An 18,501-nucleotide genomic window follows, 5' to 3' on the forward strand; every position below is an offset into this window, starting at 1 on the left:
TACTTCAACTTAAACCTCCCATTCGACCACCATACAGAATGGGACCTGAATGTATTGCTTACAAGACTCATGCAGTCCCCGTTTGAGCCTTTGCATTCCTGTGATGTAAAATTTCTTACATGGAAAGTCCTTTTTCTAGTAGCTATTACATCTGCTAGAAGGGTCAGTGAGTTACAAGCTCTTGTTACACACTCATCCTACACAAGGTTCCTGCATGACCGAGTGGTCCTCCGCACTCACCCCAAATTTCTTCCTAAGGTGGTAACGGAATTTCACCTTAACCAATCCATAGTCTCGCCCACTTTCTTCCCAAGGCCCCACTCTAACCAGGGCGAGAGGGTTTTGCACACCTTGGACTGTAAACGTGCACTTGAATTTTACCTAGACCGTATTGCAGTCCACAGAAAATCCACTCAACTCTGTGTTTCTTTTGATTAAAAACAAGCCAGGAGTTGCAGTTGGCAAACAAACTCTCTCCAACTGGCTAGCAGACTGTATCGAATTCTGCTATGAGAAAGCAGGCCTTCCTCTCTAGGGATGAGTAAAGGTGCACTCAGTAAGGGCTATGTCAACATCCATAGCACACTATCGTTCAGTACCTATTGCTGACATCTGCAAAGCTGCAACTTGGAGTTCTCTGCATACATTTGCAGCTCATTATTGCTTAGATAAGGAAGGACATCAAGACTCTGCCTTTGGACAATTTGTCTTGAAAAACCTATTTCCAGTATAATACCCAACTCCTTCCACAACATCCTGCTGTGATTCAGGCTGCCTCATCATAGTCAATGGCACTCCAGTTGTTGTGCCTGTTGCACGAGTTGAGTGCCATTGACCTGTTAAAAAATAGTCAGCCTGTAGCTTGCTAATCACCCATATGTGAGGACTAACATCCTGCTTGTCCTGGGATAAAGCAGAGTTGCTTACCTGTAATAGGTGTTATCCTAGGACAGCAGGATGTAGTCCTCACGAAACCCACCAGCCACCCCACGGAGTTGGGTCCGCTACCGTTTTTATTATTTTATTTTTTCGCTGTCACTTATTGCTACAAACGAGATTGAAGGGAGACCCCTGTGGCTTCAGGGATCATGGCAAGCTGGGCATGCACAGTAGGCTCAGTGTGCCAGTCAAAAGTTCTAGAAACTTTGACAGAAAAGTTTTCCGTGATAGGGCTCCATCCAATGATGTCACCCATATGTGAGGACTACATCCTGCTGTCCTGGGATAACACCTGTTACAGGTAAGCAACTGTGCTTTCTCATTCACCTCTGTGTGTATTACGTGTGGAAGCGAAGTCTATCCCCTCACTCACATCTTTGTTTTGGTTGGGGGGTGACTTTCTTTTTCTATACAGGCAGTTTCTGTTTGTTGTGACATTCACTACCTTCCTTTTTCACTGTGTGGAATATGATGTGCTCTTCGCAAACAAGGCAGTGAATCACACGCACACCGCCACCTTTCCAGAAAGAAACAAAGTGACACTAACCGATGCCATCCTTCCTGCACCACAGTGTGCCGAGAGGTAAGCTGTGTTCATATAGTGTAATTCATACATGCCTGAAGGAACCTTCACCGAAGGGTACACTATGCCACTACCCTAACCCTGTATAGTACTGCTCTACTGCTCCCAGGAGGGTGCAGTCTCTGAGCAGTGCTGTAGTGCTGCATTACTGCTCTTGGGGCTGACCTGTCGCCAGGTTTTGCAGCATCCCTGCCTGGGGTTTCTGTTCCTGTGTAGTACTGCAATGCTGTCTTCAAAGATACCCTATCCCCATGTGTAAATGCACCACTGCTCCAGGGTTTCTGTACCTGTATAGTGCTACATTGCTGCCCCTGGAGGTATTCACCGCCATCCCCAGTGCTGTGTGTATTTGTTAATCTTCAAGGGAGAAATGTTCTCTTTTTGGATGCTCTGGAATAGTTATGAGACTTTTTCTCTGACCTTTAGTCCACTGTCTCAGGGTTTCAACACATGCCCTGCACACTTTATGTGGTGCCCAAGGTTTGTCCTGGTCACCCAGTTTAACCCTGAAATATGCATGATAAGCTTTTGATACAAAGTCAGATATATTTGTCCTTTGGGTGTTGTAAAACAACCACAAATGTAACAGAATATATCAGGATTATTCCGGCACTGTCCACAAACTATTAGAGTGTTGGATGACATATTCAACAAAAACAGATTTAACAGAGTTAAATTTGCTGTGACTTCTAAGCCTCTTGAACGATTGAATGCTGCCATCGGTTGTCACGCTGCTTATATAGCCACAAAATGCCGACGTCAGCAGTTTTAAACTTTAATAAGCAGTCTTCCTATTGGTTATACCGATTGCATATTCAGCATGTCTTTCTGCGCATTAATTATCTTTTTGCGTATTCAGCATATCTAAATAATAATGTTACGTTATTGCTATAAGAGTTTATGAGTAGAAGCATTTTGCGGAAAACCGGACATGACTGGAGGAAACGGATGTGATTTTTGGATTCAGCACACTAAAATACTTAAAGATCGCATGTTATCTTGTAGTCAGCAAAATTGATGTAGACCAGTGTTATAGATGTTAGTACTTGCTGGAACTGAAATCTTTTGCAATTTGGGTTTAAAAAAAAAAACCTGTATAGCCATATATTTCTACATTATAGAGCAATGGTAGCCTTTTAGTAGTGTGTGAATTTCATTCATTTTACTCCTGATGCCACCGAAGTAGGGGAATGGTAGCATCAGGGAAAAAAATAGATGTTCCCCGAGGCAGAAGTTTTATTACTTTGAAACACAGCCGGTGTTGATGTATCAAGCAAGAGAAGTGCACCATTTATTATTCTTTTTTGAACACTTTTATTATTATCATTTTTTGATGGACGATGGGCATTATATTTGATTTGAAAAAAGACCACGAGTAAGACCCATGATTATAATGAATACAATTTGCACTGTGTTACCTGTTAACAAGGTGCCTGTTATTGAGAATCGGGTGTGAGATCTGTGGTTGCATACTAAAGTTTTTTAAATTCAATTTTGGATTGACTTAAGGCTGATATTTTTTTATGGAACATGAGAGGGTGAGAGGAAAGGATAAGGACAGACCAGAAGAGGAAGGGAGACAATGTAGGAAGAGCTGAGGTACTGGTGTTAAGGTTACCAGCAGAGTAAAAGCTAGAGAAAGCAAACAGAAGAACTTTAAATCTGAAAAAAGAGGAAATGGTAGCCAGTGAAGATGAAAGGGAAGAGGGGAGATGTGTGAACATTAATGGAGAGAAAAAGAGGCTTGCAAAGATTGGGATGCCAGGTAGGCAAGAATTACAGCATTTGTAAGAACATAAGGTCCATCAAGCTGTTACGGTCGTGGACCCTTGGGCCGGCTGAGGCGGTAGATGTTATACTGTGGGGACCCACAGGAAGCATTACAGCCAGGAGGCAGCGCTGGAAGAGACTCTGGAGGGAGACTTCACCACTGGAAGCCCGAGGTTCCCCCAGGAGGAGCCCGTAGGGACCCAGGCCTCTTGGACTTAGGGGGGACCCTATGCGACCAAGGATCCGGGCAGCGGCCGAAGAGGTGGATGGTGAGGATGGCTGGACTCAGGAGGCTGGAAGAGTCTTCACCCTCGGAAGCCCACGGCTCCCCCAGGAGGAGCCCGTGAGAGCCCGAACTGCTGGGACTTAGGAGAATTCTCTGGGCCAGCAAGTACCGGATACCTGAGGTGGTGGAAGGAGTCCAGGAACGAAGTCGGGTTAGAAGCCAGAAGTCAGAGATCTAAACCAAAGCCAGGGGCAGAAGATGAAGACAGAGTCGTGGGACGGAGCCGGGTCGGAAGCCAGAAGTCAGAAGTCAATACCAAAACCAGGAGCGGAAGCTGAAGACGAGTCAGGAGACGAAGCCAGGTTGGAAGTCAGAAGACAGAAGAGACGATCCAGATCCAAAGCAGCAACTAGAAACTCAGCGAACTGAGAGAACCTCGTTGCAAGGCAAGGTACAGCTGCAGCTGCCGGGTTTAAATAACCCGGCAGCGTCTGTCGTCATCAGGAGAGCTGTCCTAGGTTTCCCGCGCTGGCCCCTTTAAATCTGAAGCCCTGGTGCGTACGCGCGCGCCTAGCGGGCGGGGCCAGCTGCGGATCAGCAACGGCGTCTCCCTCGCAGGGAGAACGCCGCGGAGGACTGCGTCTCGGGCCTGGGAGGCTGAAGAGAAGGCGTTCCCGCAGCCGGACTGGGCCGCGCGGTGAGTATAGGTCCCGGGGCACGGCCCGGGACCGTAACACAAGCTTAGAACCCTGTCTCTGAGGGTGGCCAATCCAGGTCACAAGTACCCAGTAGGATCCTAAAGAATAGGTCCAATTCTTCTCTTTCATAACTGGGATAAGATATGACTTTCCCAAGTGTATGTGGCTAATAGTTACTTATGGACTTTCCTCCAGGAAATTGTCCAGACCCACTTTAAACTCAGCTACAATAGCTGCTTTTATCACATCCTTTGGCAACAAATTCCACAGATTAATAGTATGCCGAGTGAAATAATAAATCCTCCAGTTTGTTTTAATAGTGCTACCCATTAGCTTCATTTTGTGTCCCCTATTCCTAGTATTATTGGAAAGGATAAATAACTGTTCCATATTTATCTGTTCCACATCACTCATGATTTTATAGATCTCTATAATATTTCCTCTCAGCCATCTCTTTTCCAGGCTGAAGAACCTGTTTAGCCTTTTCTCATAGGGAGATGTTTCATCTCTTCTGTCATTTTGGTTACCCTCCTCTGCAGCTTTTCAAGTTCTGCTGTATCTTTTTTAGATGGGGCAACCAGGACTGCACACAATACTCAAGATGCAGTTACACCATGAAGTAATACAATATGACATTTTCCATTTTATTTTTCTTTCCTTGTAATACCTAACATTGTATTTGCTTTTTTGTCCACCAAGGATTTCAAAGGTTTGACCACTGTGACTCCAAGATCTTTTTTTCGGGGTGATGATGCCTAATACCCTAATACAGAACCTAGCATTGTGTAACTACAGTTTGGATTATTCTTCCCTACATGCATTATTTTGCACTTGTCCACATTAAATTTCATCTGCCATTTAGGATGTCAAGCCCCCCCTGACGGTCTTGCAAGGTCCTCTTGCAATTCCTCACAATCCGCTTGTAATTTAACTACTTTGAACAATTTTGTATCATCTGTAGATCTGATAACCTCACTCATCACTCCATTTCCAGATCATTTATAAATATATTAAGAAGCACCGGTCCCAGTACAGATCTTTGGGACACTCCACAATTTACCTTTCTCCATTGAGATAAATGACTGTTCAGTCCTATTCTTTATTTCCTATCTTTGAATCATTTACTTTTCCACAACAGGGCATTGCCTCTTATCCCATAACTCTTTAATTTCCTGATGAGCCTCTCATGAGGGACTTTGTCAAATGCCATTTAAAAATCCAGATAAACTATATCAACTGGTTCACCTTTGTTCACATGTTTATTAAAACCTTCAAAAAATCCAATAGATACATAAGACTTCCTTTTGTTTAATCCATGTTGGCTCTGCCCCTTTATATGTCTATCCAGATAGCCAGTAATTTTGTTCTTCAGAATTGCTTCTACTATTTTTGCCTGGTACCAACATCAAGCTCTCACCGGTCTGTAGTTTCCCGATTCACCCCGGAGCCCATTTTAAAAATAGGCATTTCATTGGCCACCTCCAGTCCTCAGGAACCATAGAGGATTTGACTGAGAAGTTCTTTTAGTTCTTTTAGAACTCTGGGATGTGTACAATCTGGACCTGGAGATTTGTTATTCTTTAATTTGTCAAGTTGCTCTATTACATCTTTCCTATTCACCATGATTTGCTTCATGGTGAATAGGAAAGATGTAATGGAGCAAATATTTTAGAAGTAGATATAATAAGGTAAGGATAAATGAAAGAAATATGAAATGAGTGCCACGATGAAATCTAGTGAGAAGAGATTGAGGAGACGAGAAAAGAGCTGAGTAAAGGACTGTTTCTATGTTGCTAGTCTGGGGTGAGAGAAGGGGAAGCAAGGGCCATGAATATATAATGAAAAGTGGAATAAGATGAACTGGAGAAAAAAAATAAGGAATCTCAATTTTATCAAGAGTTAATGTGCGATAACAAGATTTAGCTAGAAATATCAAGTGACGATGAGGATGAAGAGAAATCAATGTATCTTCTTATGCAATGCTAAGTAGGATCCAACCAAGCTGGATTACTTTTTTGGGCTGGGTATGGTGGTTGGAGGGTTTTGGGGAGGCCCAGATGGGTAAGCCTGGACCCCGAGGGTTTCCAGGGCCTACCCATCTGGGCCTTATTTGTTTGGTTTTTAATCGGGTCAAGGTTTTTTGTTTTTGTGAGTTTTTTTTCACATTGAAAGTTTTGTTTGGTTTTTTTTTGTTTGGCAAATGAACCAAATTGAAAAAAAAACCCCACTTAAACAAAAAACCAAAATCCTCAAAATGAAAAAAACAAACCAATGAAAAACTGGGGGCTACCCATCCATGTTATGCAGTCAAAACTTTTATTTTAGTCTTGATTACTTTTGGAATATTTCTAGAATGGTTCTTTCATGATGAAAGTGTAGAGTATGTTGTGTAGATAGATGAAACAAATGCCTGTTTTAATGCATTTTGATTTGTACTTTTTAGACAGCAGAATGTAAAGGGTTGGAAGACCTTTGCAAGCCACTGGGGAACAACAACTGAAAAAAGGGAAGGAAAAGCAGAGAGCAACAGGTGGTTGGGAAAACATAATGCAAATTATGAAGGACAAAGCCACCATCACTTAGAAAAGAACTAAGTGATCAGTCATACCAAAAGCACAAGAATTGTCTAAAAGAATAAAAACAGAAGATGAGAGTCAGTGACATAAAGTAGGGCAGATTCCATAGGTTGCAACAAATAAAAGTCTAAAAAGTTTGAGAAATAAGCATTGAGTGGTATTTGGCAGTGATCAATTTATTCATTATTTTTAGAAGAAAATAAAAAAGAAATACGGGACAGTAATTGGAGAGAAAAAACTTGAGAGTAAGCGTTTAAAGATAGGAAAAGTAGAAGCTGATATAAAGAGACTATGTTTTAACAGTTAAGGATAGGCTTTCAATTAGAAAGAAGAGACAATGAAAGAGACTGAACCAGTTGAGCAGTAAAAGTCAGAGATACAGGTAGTTGGATGAAAATCTGTAATCTAATCCCAGAGATAGTCAAAGATGACCGAAAGAACAAAGGAAGGGCAGTGGAGGGGAAGAAGGAGTGAATCTTACTTTTGTTGTCCAAAAACAATTGGCAAAGTCAACAGGTGTCAAAGGCAAGGGGTGAAGAATAGATCAAAAGATAGAGAATAGACTGATAGTAAAAGTTTAATAATAAGAGTTTTAATCTCTAAGGGCCTTTTATACTAAGCAGAGACAAAAACTGGGAGAAACCCTTTGGTATGTAAGCCTCAAAGAGTTCAAAAGTAGTTAGTGAGACCAGTAAGAAGCAATGTTTTATGTGGAACATGAATTATTGTATCTTAATTCAATAACCTGGAGATCAGAGTAGAAGGAAGGGTAGCAAAAACCAACAAAAGAGAGATGAAAGACAGCCAGCCCTGGTGGTCTGAAAGTATGGCATTTAGATTGGATCATTGGTGAAGAGAAACCTGTAGTTGTGAAGATGAGGGAATGGTTTGAGTAGAAAGGCAAATAATCTGGTGATCTGAAAGGAGGAGAGCAGAAACTGAAGTGGAGGTGAGTGGACAGGAATGCAAGAAGAAGTAATGGGGAGGATTGCCTGCTTGGTGAACAAACTTAAACCCAAACTCATCAAATGAAGAAATGCTAGCATCAACAGCAAGACAAGGAAAAGGAGAGAGGAGAAAATTTGGGCATCTGTGAGCAAAGATTATTGAAAAACTGCCTGACCCCTGATAGGGTGTATCCCTAGAGCCCATCTTTCTCCTTACCTTGAGAAGTGACATTGGCTGCCAGTTCAAGGCGTTATGTTTTCATCTTTAAGGCCCTTAATGGCCTGAGCACTAGGGGCCGGATTTTTAAAAGGCTACACACGCCGGGCCTATTTTAAAAAGGCCCGGCGACACGCGTAAAGCCCTAGGATGCGTGTAAGTCCCGGGGCTTTACTAAAGGGGCGGTCCGGGGGCAGGACGTGGGCGGGGCCAGAGGCCTCCAATACAGCGGCCATTGCCGGGTAGCGCTCGCATCTTTTTAAAATCTACCCCTAGGTATCTTAGGATTCAGGTTCAGTGGTATTTTCGAGTTCACTCACTGAGATCACAAGATGAAAAATAGTTGGTCATGTTTTGCACCCATACTTTGTGCACCCCTTCGTGCAACTCTTTGTGCTTCATTAATATTTTTTCTTTTACGTTTTCTGTTAAGTAACCTTTTTTTTCAAGTTCCTACCTTATGGCTTTTTTAACAATTTTATTATAAATGTTCTCTGTATTTGACTATGGAAATATTTTTTCCTGCTTTTTCTGTTTTATGTAAACCGGTATGATTTGCATTTTAATGTAAGAATGTCTATATATAAAAACTATAAATAAATAAATAGTCTTCCAAAGGAGAGCAGGCTCTCCAAAGAGATTTCTTTCCTTTTGGAAGCTTTTAAAATCTTGGCTATATACTCATGCCTATGACTACTCATTGAATTAAGATTGTTAGACTTAGCCTTTTTCTGGTGTATATCACAGTTAGTCTGGATGGGTGTCTGTGGACAAGCAGAATAATATCAGTGACACAAATGGGCGACATCCAATGGCACTGAGATGGAACGTTGTCTCAGGGCTCAGAAAAACTTAGAAGGTCTTTCTGTGCATGCATGGAGCCACTCATTTGGCCTCCCATTATATGAGTCTCCTCAAGTCTATTGCTTTCCACTCTTTGAAACAGATATGAATTGCTCTTGTATTTTTCCAGCCACTCGTCTGGATTTCTTTTTCCCTTTCTCACAGGACAAGCAGGATGGTTGTCCTCACAAATGGGTGACATCGAGGATGGAGCCCACCACGGAAAACTTCTGTCAAAGTTTAAACAGAACTTTGACTGGCCCCTACTGGGCATGCCCAGCAAGGCACTGACCCTGCAGCCAGCAGGGGTCTCCCTTCAGTCTTCTTTTTTCCGCGCAGCAGTTGCCACGCGGTGAAAGGAGCTCTCTAACCACGTTCCTGACAGGAATTTGGAAATTAGTTTCCTAAGAAAATTTGCCCCTCAGGGGTCTCCCTTCGACAAATTTTTAGACATCTTACGGAACCCGGTAAGTTTTTTGCCTTTTTTCCATCGACTACCGTCGATTTTGGCCCTTGAGGCCTGTTGGCACTTACCGATCCCCAGCCTAAATTTTGGCTTCAAGCCATGGCAACGGGGTTCCGCCGTTGTCCGGATTGTACCCGGACTATGTCTATCACAGACCCCCACAGGGTTTGTGTAATGTGTTTGGGTAGTGAGCATGATGTCCTGACTTGCACCAAATGTGCCCTAATGACACCCAAGGGTCGCAAAGCCAGGATGGAGAAGATGGGACTCCTCTTCCATGCACCCACCCCAACGCCATCGATAGCATCGACGTCATCGGAACCGGCACCGTCGAAGTTGTACCATCACCGTCAACCCTCCGGTGACCGTCCGCCATCGATCGCTTCTCGGCCGTCGACTCCCGTTCCTTCCCCGGATGGGCAAGGGGACCGGACAGAAAAGCATCGCCATCGACGGCACAAGTCTCGGCCTGTCGAGGATCCACAGCCATCGACCTCTGTTCAAGCCGAGCCACCGACAAAGAAGCCGCGAACAGACCGGACATCCTCCACGTCTCGTTCGCTGGCATCGAGGAAAACCCTCACCCTCCTGGGGTGAGGGGGCCGTGATCCCACCGGTTACGGTGGTCCCTCCGGCCCTGCCTCAGCCTCCCTCTCCCGTCGAGCCGGGTATGATTACCCCTGGTCTCCGGGCAGAACTGGACCGCCTGGTCCAGGAGGCCATCGAGAAAGCGATGAAGAAACTGCAACCTCCATCGGCACCGTCTCCGGCACCGGTTCCAGTGCCGCCCCCGGCACCGACACCGGCACCGGCTTCGCCACCGAGGAGAGAACCGGCCACCGAGCCGTTGATACAAGCGCTAGCACCGCTACTGAGCCGTATGGAGGCGCTCATGACGGCCCTTCCATCGGTGATTCCAGTGCCATCGACAACACCACCGTCTCCGACTGGATTCTCATCGGCAGGAGAAACACCGTTCCGGATTCCCCCTTCCGGGGTGGTTCCATCGGTGCCCTCTGGTATATCTCCACCGATATATCCTTCGATTCCATCCATTCCACGCCAGGCACCGATTCCATCGGCAGCACCGAAGCCATCGATGCCATTTCTGGTTCCACCTACGGCACCGATTCCACCTCGGTTTCCATCGATGCCTTCAGAGCCTCAGCCAGGTCCATCAGGGCTACAAGCCCCACTTGATCCCTACGATACCTGGGGTGATGATGATGATACATCTTCTGACACAGATTTACCTTCGCCACCATCTCCTACAGAGAGTAGAAAGAGATCTCCTCCAGAGGATTTATCTTTCATTAATTTTGTGAAAGAGATGTCAGAAGTTGTACCTTTTCAACTACAATCTGAAGCTGATGACAGACACCAGATGATGGAACTCCTTCAATTTCTGGATGCTCCAAAGATCATCGCTTCCATCCCTATACACCAGGTGTTTGTGGATCTGCTCAAGAAAAACTGGGAATCTCCTTCATCAGTTTCACCAGTTAACAAAAAAGCTGACTCCACCTACCTTGTCCAGTCAGCGCCAGGTTTCCAAAAACCTCAACTGGATCATCGCTCTGTTGTGGTTGAGTCCGCGCAGAAGAAGGCCAAGCGTCTTAAGCCACACTCTTCTACCCCACCTACCAGGGACAACAAGTTCCTAGATAGTGTTGGACGGAAAGTCTATCATGGAGCTATGTTGATTTCACGCATAGCTTCATATCAACTTTACATGACTCAGTACAACAGAGCCATCCTTAAGCAGATGCAAGACTATGCTGACACGTTGCCGGACCAATACCAACCGCAGCTTCAAGCCCTTCTTCACAAGGGATTTGAGGCAGGGAAGCACGAGATCAGGACTGCCTACGACATATTCGATGCTTCCACAAAAGTTTCAGCCACAGCCATTTCAGCCAGACGTTGGGCTTGGTTAAAGTCATCCAACCTTCGCCCAGAGGTCCAAGATCGTCTTGCTGATTTACCCTGCTTAGGCGACAATTTGTTTGGAGAGCAAATTCAGCAGATCGTGGCAGAGTTAAAAGACCACCATGAGACGTTGAAACAACTCTCGTCTGTCCCACCTGAGCTGACTTCCAAGCAACCGCAAAAGAAGGACTCTAAGAAGTCATTCTTTCGACCGCGCCGTTACTACCCTCCATCGGCCAGGCCTCGTCCAGCTCGATCCTCTACTAGGCCTCAGCCTCGTCAGCCTAGGAAACAAGGGCCTACTGTAGCCCCTCCTCCTGGGCCTGCGGCTGGCCTTTGACTCCCCTGTAGGGAACACATGCCAAACCCCTCTTCCGGACATCCCTGTAGGAGGTCGACTGTACCATTTTCTACAACCTTGGTTGCAGATCACCTCAGATCAGTGGGTGCTCTCAATTATCGCACAGGGTTACCACCTCAACTTCATAACTCTTCCGGCAGACTCCCCGCCTCTTCAAGCGTGGAGTCTATCCACCCATTTGGCTCAATTACAACAGGAAGTATCTCTTCTTCTGCAATCAAATGCTATAGAACCCGTTCCTCCCTCTCAACGAGGCAAGGGATTCTATTCCAGATACTTCCTCATACCAAAGAAATCAGGGGGACTACGTCCCATTTTGGACCTTCGAGCCCTCAACAAATACCTTCAAAAAGAGAAGTTCAAAATGGTAACCCTAGGCGCGCTGCTCCCTCTGTTACAAAGAGGGGATTGGCTGTGCTCTCTCGACCTCAAGGACGCTTATACCCACATTGCGATCACACAATCCCATCGCAGATATCTGCGGTTTCTAGTAGGCCACGACCATTATCAATACTGTGTCCTACCTTTCGGTCTAGCTTCTGCCCCACGAGTCTTTACCAAATGTCTCGTAGTGATAGCAGCATTCCTAAGGAAGGAAGGTGTCCACGTCTACCCATACCTGGACGATTGGCTAATCAGGGCCTCCACCCAACAGATAGCTCAATCCTCCCTAAAATTGACTATTCAAACACTCCTTTCCTTAGGGTTTCTCGTCAATTACGAGAAATCTTGCTTAGTCCCGTCTCAAACCTTATCCTTCATTGGGGCAGACTTGGACACCTTACAGGCAAAGGCTTACCTTCCTCTTCAGAGGGTCCACACCCTAATGTCCCTGGCTCGCCAGCTCCAGTCTCAGAACACTGCCACGGCTCGCCAGTTCCTCATTCTCCTAGGGCACATGGCATCCTCGGTTCAAGTCACTCCCATGACCCGACTAGCCATGAGAGTAACACAATGGACTCTACGACACCAATGGATTCAAGCTTTTCAGCCTCTGTCCTCCATAGTCACAGTCACACAAGCGCTGCGCCTATCCTTAACCTGGTGGACGACTCGGGTCAACCTCCTTCAGGGCTTACCCTTTCTTCCACCGGATCCGCAAGTAATCCTAACCACCGACGCTTCTCACATCGGTTGGGGAGCCCATGTGGACGACTTTCAAACCCAAGGGTTATGGTCCAAAGAGGAAGCCGAACACCAGATCAATTTCCTGGAACTTCGAGCAATCCGCTATGCGCTCCGCACTTTCAAAGATCATCTCTTTCATCAGATAATCTTAATCCAGACGGACAACCAAGTGGCCATGTGGTACATAAACAAGCAGGGAGGCACAGGCTCCTTCCTTCTGTGTCAGGAAGCTGCGCACATCTGGGCGGAAGCCCTCTCCCACTCCATGTACCTCAGGGCCACTTACCTGCCGGGAGTAGACAATGTATTGGCAGACCAGCTGAGCCGTGTCTTCCAACCACACGAGTGGTCACTCGATCCTCTGGTAGCGACCTCTCTGTTTCACAAGTGGGGTTCTCCCCGCATAGACCTCTTTGCGTCCCCTCAGAACCACAAAGTGGACGATTACTGCTCTCTCATTCGGAGCCAGCACTCTCGGCCGAGGGATGCATTCTCCCTCAAGTGGACAACCGGTCTGCTCTATGCATTCCCTCCACTCCCTCTTGTGTCAAAGACTCTCGTGAAGCTACGCCAGGACGGAGGAACCATGATCCTGATAGCACCTTACTGGCTACGCCAAGTATGGTTTCCAATACTCCAGGATCTCTCCATCCACAAGCACATTCCTCTGGGAACGGACCCGCATCTGCTCACTCAAAACGACGGATGCCTCCTCCATCCCAACCTCCAAGCCTTGTCCCTGACGGCATGGATGTTGAAAGGTTAGTCCTTCAGCCTTTCAACCTTTCAGATTCCGTTTCTCGGGTCCTGATAGCTTCACGAAAGCCTTCCACAAGAAAGTCTTACTCATACAAATGGAAAAGGTACACATCATGGTGCACTTCTCAGTCCCTTGATCCCCTTTCCTGTCCAATCTCCAAATTCTTGGACTATTTATGGCATCTCTCTGAATCAGGTCTTAAAACCTCTTCTATCAGAATGCATGTCAGTGCGGTAGCCGCCTTCCATAAGGGTATTGGGGGTAATCCTATTTCAGTACAACCCCTAGTAACACGCTTTCTTAAGGGCTTGCTCCATCTAAAGCCGCCCTTGCGTCCTCCAGCCCCATCCTGGGACCTTAACCTGGTTCTTGGTCGTCTTATGAAACCTCCTTTCGAACCTCTGCACTCCTGTGACTTTAAATATCTCACTTGGAAAGTGTTATTCCTTTTGGCTATTACTTCAGCTCGCAGGGTTAGTGAATTACAGGCCCTAGTTACCTATCCGCCTTACACTAAGCTCCTGCAGGACCGGGCGGTACTCCGCACTCACCCTAAATTTTTACCTAAGGTAGTTTCTGAGTTTCATATCAATCAATCCATCATACTACCTATCTTTTTTCCCAGGCCCCACTCCAACTCTGGAGAGCAGACCCTGCATACCCTAGACTGTAAACGAGCTCTAGCTTTTTACCTAGACCGTACAGTTTCCCACAGGAAGAGCACTCAATTATTCGTCTCTTTCCATCCTAATAAGTTGGGACAACCTGTGGGTAAGCAGGCTCTTTCTTCCTGGTTGGCGGACTGCATTTCTTTTTGCTATGAGCAAGCTGGCATTCCTTTTCAAGACCGTGTTAAAGCACACTCTGTGAGGGCCATGGCGACGTCAGTGGCACACCTTCGATCGGTGCCGCTTCCTGACATCTGCAAAGCTGCAACCTGGAGTTCTCTCCATACCTTTGCAGCCCACTATTGTTTGGACAAGGCTGGAAGACAGGACTCCATCTTCGGCCAGTCTGTCTTGCGTAACCTTTTTCCAACCTGATGTACCAACACCCTTCCACCTACCCGGTTGGGTGCGGATGCCCTTTCCCAAATTTCCCCTCACTTATTGTGCCTGCTGCACACCGTTGGGTACATTTGGTGCAAGTCGGGACATCCTCAGCTCGGTACTCACCCATTTGTGAGGACAACCATCCTGCTTGTCCTGTGAGAAAGCAAATGTTGCTTACCTGATGTAACAGGTGTTCTCACAGGACAGCAGGATGTTAGTCCTCACGAAACCCGCCCGCCTCCCCGCGGTGTTGGGTTCGTTTTATTTTTACTTTCTAGGCACTGCCTGTAGCTTTGAAAATCAGACTGAAGGGAGACCCCTGCTGGCTGCAGGGTCAGTGCCTTGCTGGGCATGCCCAGTAGGGGCCAGTCAAAGTTCTGTTTAAACTTTGACAGAAGTTTTCCGTGGTGGGCTCCATCCTCGATGTCACCCATTTGTGAGGACTAACATCCTGCTGTCCTGTGAGAACACCTGTTACATCAGGTAAGCAACATTTGCTTTCTCTTAATTCTTTATTTTACCAAGTCTTCTTGTAAAGAAAAAAAATAGACAGTAGTACCATTTTTTTTTCTTGTGGCATTAGCCAAGAAATGTTTCCTCCAAAATTGAGTTCAGTATTACCTCAGTGATTTTTAAGATGTCTGAATTGAAACCAGGCTTCAAAAGATGCCCTAGATATTTTGTTCTCTATTGCCCACCCTCAATTAACATTGCCGGTATTGGTCCAGGAATTAGATAAATTTAGTTCAATCTCCGGTTTTAAGGTCAATATGATGAAAACGGAAATATTAAATGTATCACTTGAGGGTATGGCTTCAACTATTAAGGCAATCAAATCAACGAGGAGAATGTGCAGAATAAATTCAATGACCACACATAATTCAATGAAAGGAGTGTATTTTTTAAAACGGCAATTCCACAGTGTTTTGATAACAGAAATCAGTGAAAAGAGGGTCCCCCGACACGGACCCGTGTTTCGCCATGAGGGATATAAACTTTAGTTTTTCTGTGTATGGTTAAACATCCAGCGTCACTGGGATGTTTAACTTCTCCCTAGTTATGTCTCCCCTGTTCATTGTAACTTTCTTCACTGCATGTTTGCTATTGCTATTGTTATTATTGTTATCATACCCGGTTCTATGTAAACCGATATGATATGATTATTTCATTAATGTCGGTATAAAAAAGTATTAAATAAATAAATAAATAAAGGTAGCACGTCACACCAAAGTCTGGGAACCATTCCTAAAATGGTTTGAAGACTTCTGAGGATGGATACTTTGGATATGTCAGACAACTACAAGGGGGGAGGAGGGGGGAGAGAATATGTTAAGGGACTTGCTTCAGTTATTGAAGAATAGGAGTACTCATTCAGCGGATTTACTCCATTCATTCCAGTTACTTCTTTTGTTCCATCTAATGTCTATTTGATGTTCTTGTTAAGCGATCTTGTTTTGCTTTATGTTGTTCCGGGGGGGAGGGAGAGGGAGGATACATGGGGGAAAACATATATTGGCTAACTATGTTTCACGTGTATAGTTCGGTGATACTTGCCACATATTAGTGTTGTTATGATTTGTTATGTAATGCAAAAGGTTGAAGTTGCCAATAAAAAATTTAAATTAAAAAAAAAAAAGATGCCCTAGATCAGTGAAGGCTAATTCCAGTCCCCAAGTGCCACAAACAGGCCAGGTTTTCAGGATATCTACAATGAATATGCATGAGATAGATATGTATACAATGGAGGCAATGCATGCAAATCTTTCTCATGCATATTCATTGTAGATAACCTGAAAACCTGGCCTGTTTGTGGCACTCGAGGACTGGAATTCACCGTCACAGCTCTAGATGCTATAAGAAAATGTCTTTGACTGACTTCAGTAATTTCTGTGTCAGATGTCTGGGCCCTTCTCATTACATGCCATCTTGCACCAGTTGTGCTTATATGTCTCCCAGGATCAGAAAATTCAGGAACCACTCTCTAAGGCCAGATTTTAAAAGGCCTGCATGGGTAAATCCTGGGCCTTGTGCACGCTGCACAAATTTTCAAAGGGTCCCAGTCAAGTGTGTAAAGCCCGGTACATGCACAAGTGCCAGGCCTCTTCAAAGGGGCAGGCGGGGTCTGGGCAGGAAGGGGCAGGGTGGGGGGGCGGGCCGGGATAGCGCCATTATACATTGTCCTGATGGCTGCTGGCACGCGCAACTTACTTCAGCTCCGGACCTGAAGTAAGTTGTGGAACAAAAAAAAAAAGATCGGAAGGGTTTAGGGGGTGGGGAGGAGAGGGGAAGAGGTAGGGAGTTTAGTTAGGGGGGTAGGGAAGTTCCCTCCCAGTCAGCTCCTTAATTGGAGTGGACTGGGAGGGAACTGGGGAAGGCCTGATCATGTCACCGCGCGGAAATTGCAACAGTTCGCCCACACATGCATGCACGGCCACCCGATTTTAACACGCAGCATTCCTCAGCAACAAAGTTCCCACATACTGATCTAGGAAACCAGCAAGGGGCAAAATGGCAGCAGATGCTTTCTCAGTTCAGTGGAATCTGTTTATTTAGATTTTTTTTATATTCTGCTTTTCGGCACTTCAAAGTGTACATCAAATCAGATTACATTCAGGTACTATAGATATTTGCCTATCCTGACAGGGATTTTGTACCCAAGGTCACAAGAATTGACAGTGGGATTTGAACCCTGTTTCCCCTGGGTTATCACTCACTGCTCTAACCACTAGACTACTCCTTCACTCCAAGCTTTCTCTACACATTTCCCCTAGTTCTGCTAATTTTAAGGACTGTTCAGAAATTGAGAAGGGAGAGAGGACAAATGATTCTGATAATCCCATTTTGGCTTTGTCAACTCTGATGTCCTTGGCTGCAACCCCTAGCTCTTCAGCAGCTGATAAGGTTGCAGATAATCTCATCCCTCATCATGCAGTGCATAGGAATCTACTATATCCCAACCTTCAGTCTGTAGCTATCATGGCTTGGATGTTGAAAGTCAATTAATTTCATCCATGCAGTTACCTACTGGAGTAATGGAAATTCTGCATGCTTCAAGGAAGTACTCTACTAGAAGTTCCTACAACTTTAAATGGAAAAGATTTACTATCTGGTGCTCAAAATTCTCACATAACCCCTTTTAGTGTCCTGTTCCTTTTTCTTGAATATCTTCCAAGCCTTCCAACTTTTTTAAAAACCAGGTTAGTCAGTGTTTACCTTAGTTCCATAGCAGCATATCATGAGAATTCAGAAGGTGTTGCTAGTTCCCACCGGCCTACAGTTGTCATATTTTCGACAGGTCTTTGAAATCTGAAAACTCCAATAAAAGATTATCTTGTACCTTGCGACCTGAATGTAGTCCTTACTCAGCTAACGAAACCACTGTTTCGGAGATAGTTTTCAAGGGTGATGAGTCAGTCGAATTGAACCAAATCACTGTGAACCTGGAAGATGTATTAGGCCAGATTGACAAACTAAAGATTGGCAAATCACCTGGACAGGATGGAATGCATCCTAGGGTACTGAAGGAACTAAAAAATGAAATGTCTGATTTATTTGTTAAAATTTGTAACCTATCATTAAAATCATCCATTGTACCTGAAGACTGGAGGGTGGCCAGTGTAACCCCAATATTTAAAAAGGGTCCCTGAGGGATCCAGGAAACTATAGATCAGTGAGCCTGACTTCAGTACCAGGAAAAATAATGGAAATTATTCTAAAGGTCAAAATCGTAGAGCATATAGAAAGACATGGTTTAATGGAACACAGTCAACATGGATTTACCCAGGGGAAGTCCTGCCTAACAAATCTGCTTCATTTTTTTGAAGGGGTTAATAAACATGTGGATAAAGGTGAACCAGTAGATGTAGTGTATTTGGATTTCCAGAAGGCATTTGACAAAGTCCGTCATGAGAGGCTTCTAAGAAAACTAAAAAGTCATGGGATAGGAGGCAATGCCCTTTAGTGGATTACAAACTGGTTAAAAGACAGGAAACAGAGAGTAGGATTA

At 45.1% G+C, this 18,501-nt stretch overlaps 1 protein-coding gene across 11 annotated transcripts in view; it reads left to right on the plus strand.

Annotated features, from left to right (window-relative positions):
- ATG9B (autophagy related 9B) overlaps window positions 1–18,501 on the plus strand; it is a 268,139-nt gene that overhangs the window by 141,343 nt on the left and 108,295 nt on the right. For all 11 annotated transcript variants that reach the window (XM_029587964.1, XM_029587963.1, XM_029587957.1 and 8 more), the window contains one exon: window positions 1,355–1,522. In XM_029587964.1, the coding sequence (XP_029443824.1) occupies window positions 1,355–1,522 (168 nt within the window). The remainder of the gene's footprint in view (window positions 1–1,354; window positions 1,523–18,501) is intronic.

The sequence above is a fragment of the Rhinatrema bivittatum genome, chromosome 2 (genome assembly GCF_901001135.1).
Source record: "Rhinatrema bivittatum chromosome 2, aRhiBiv1.1, whole genome shotgun sequence".
NCBI classification, from domain to species: Eukaryota; Metazoa; Chordata; class Amphibia; order Gymnophiona; family Rhinatrematidae; genus Rhinatrema; species Rhinatrema bivittatum.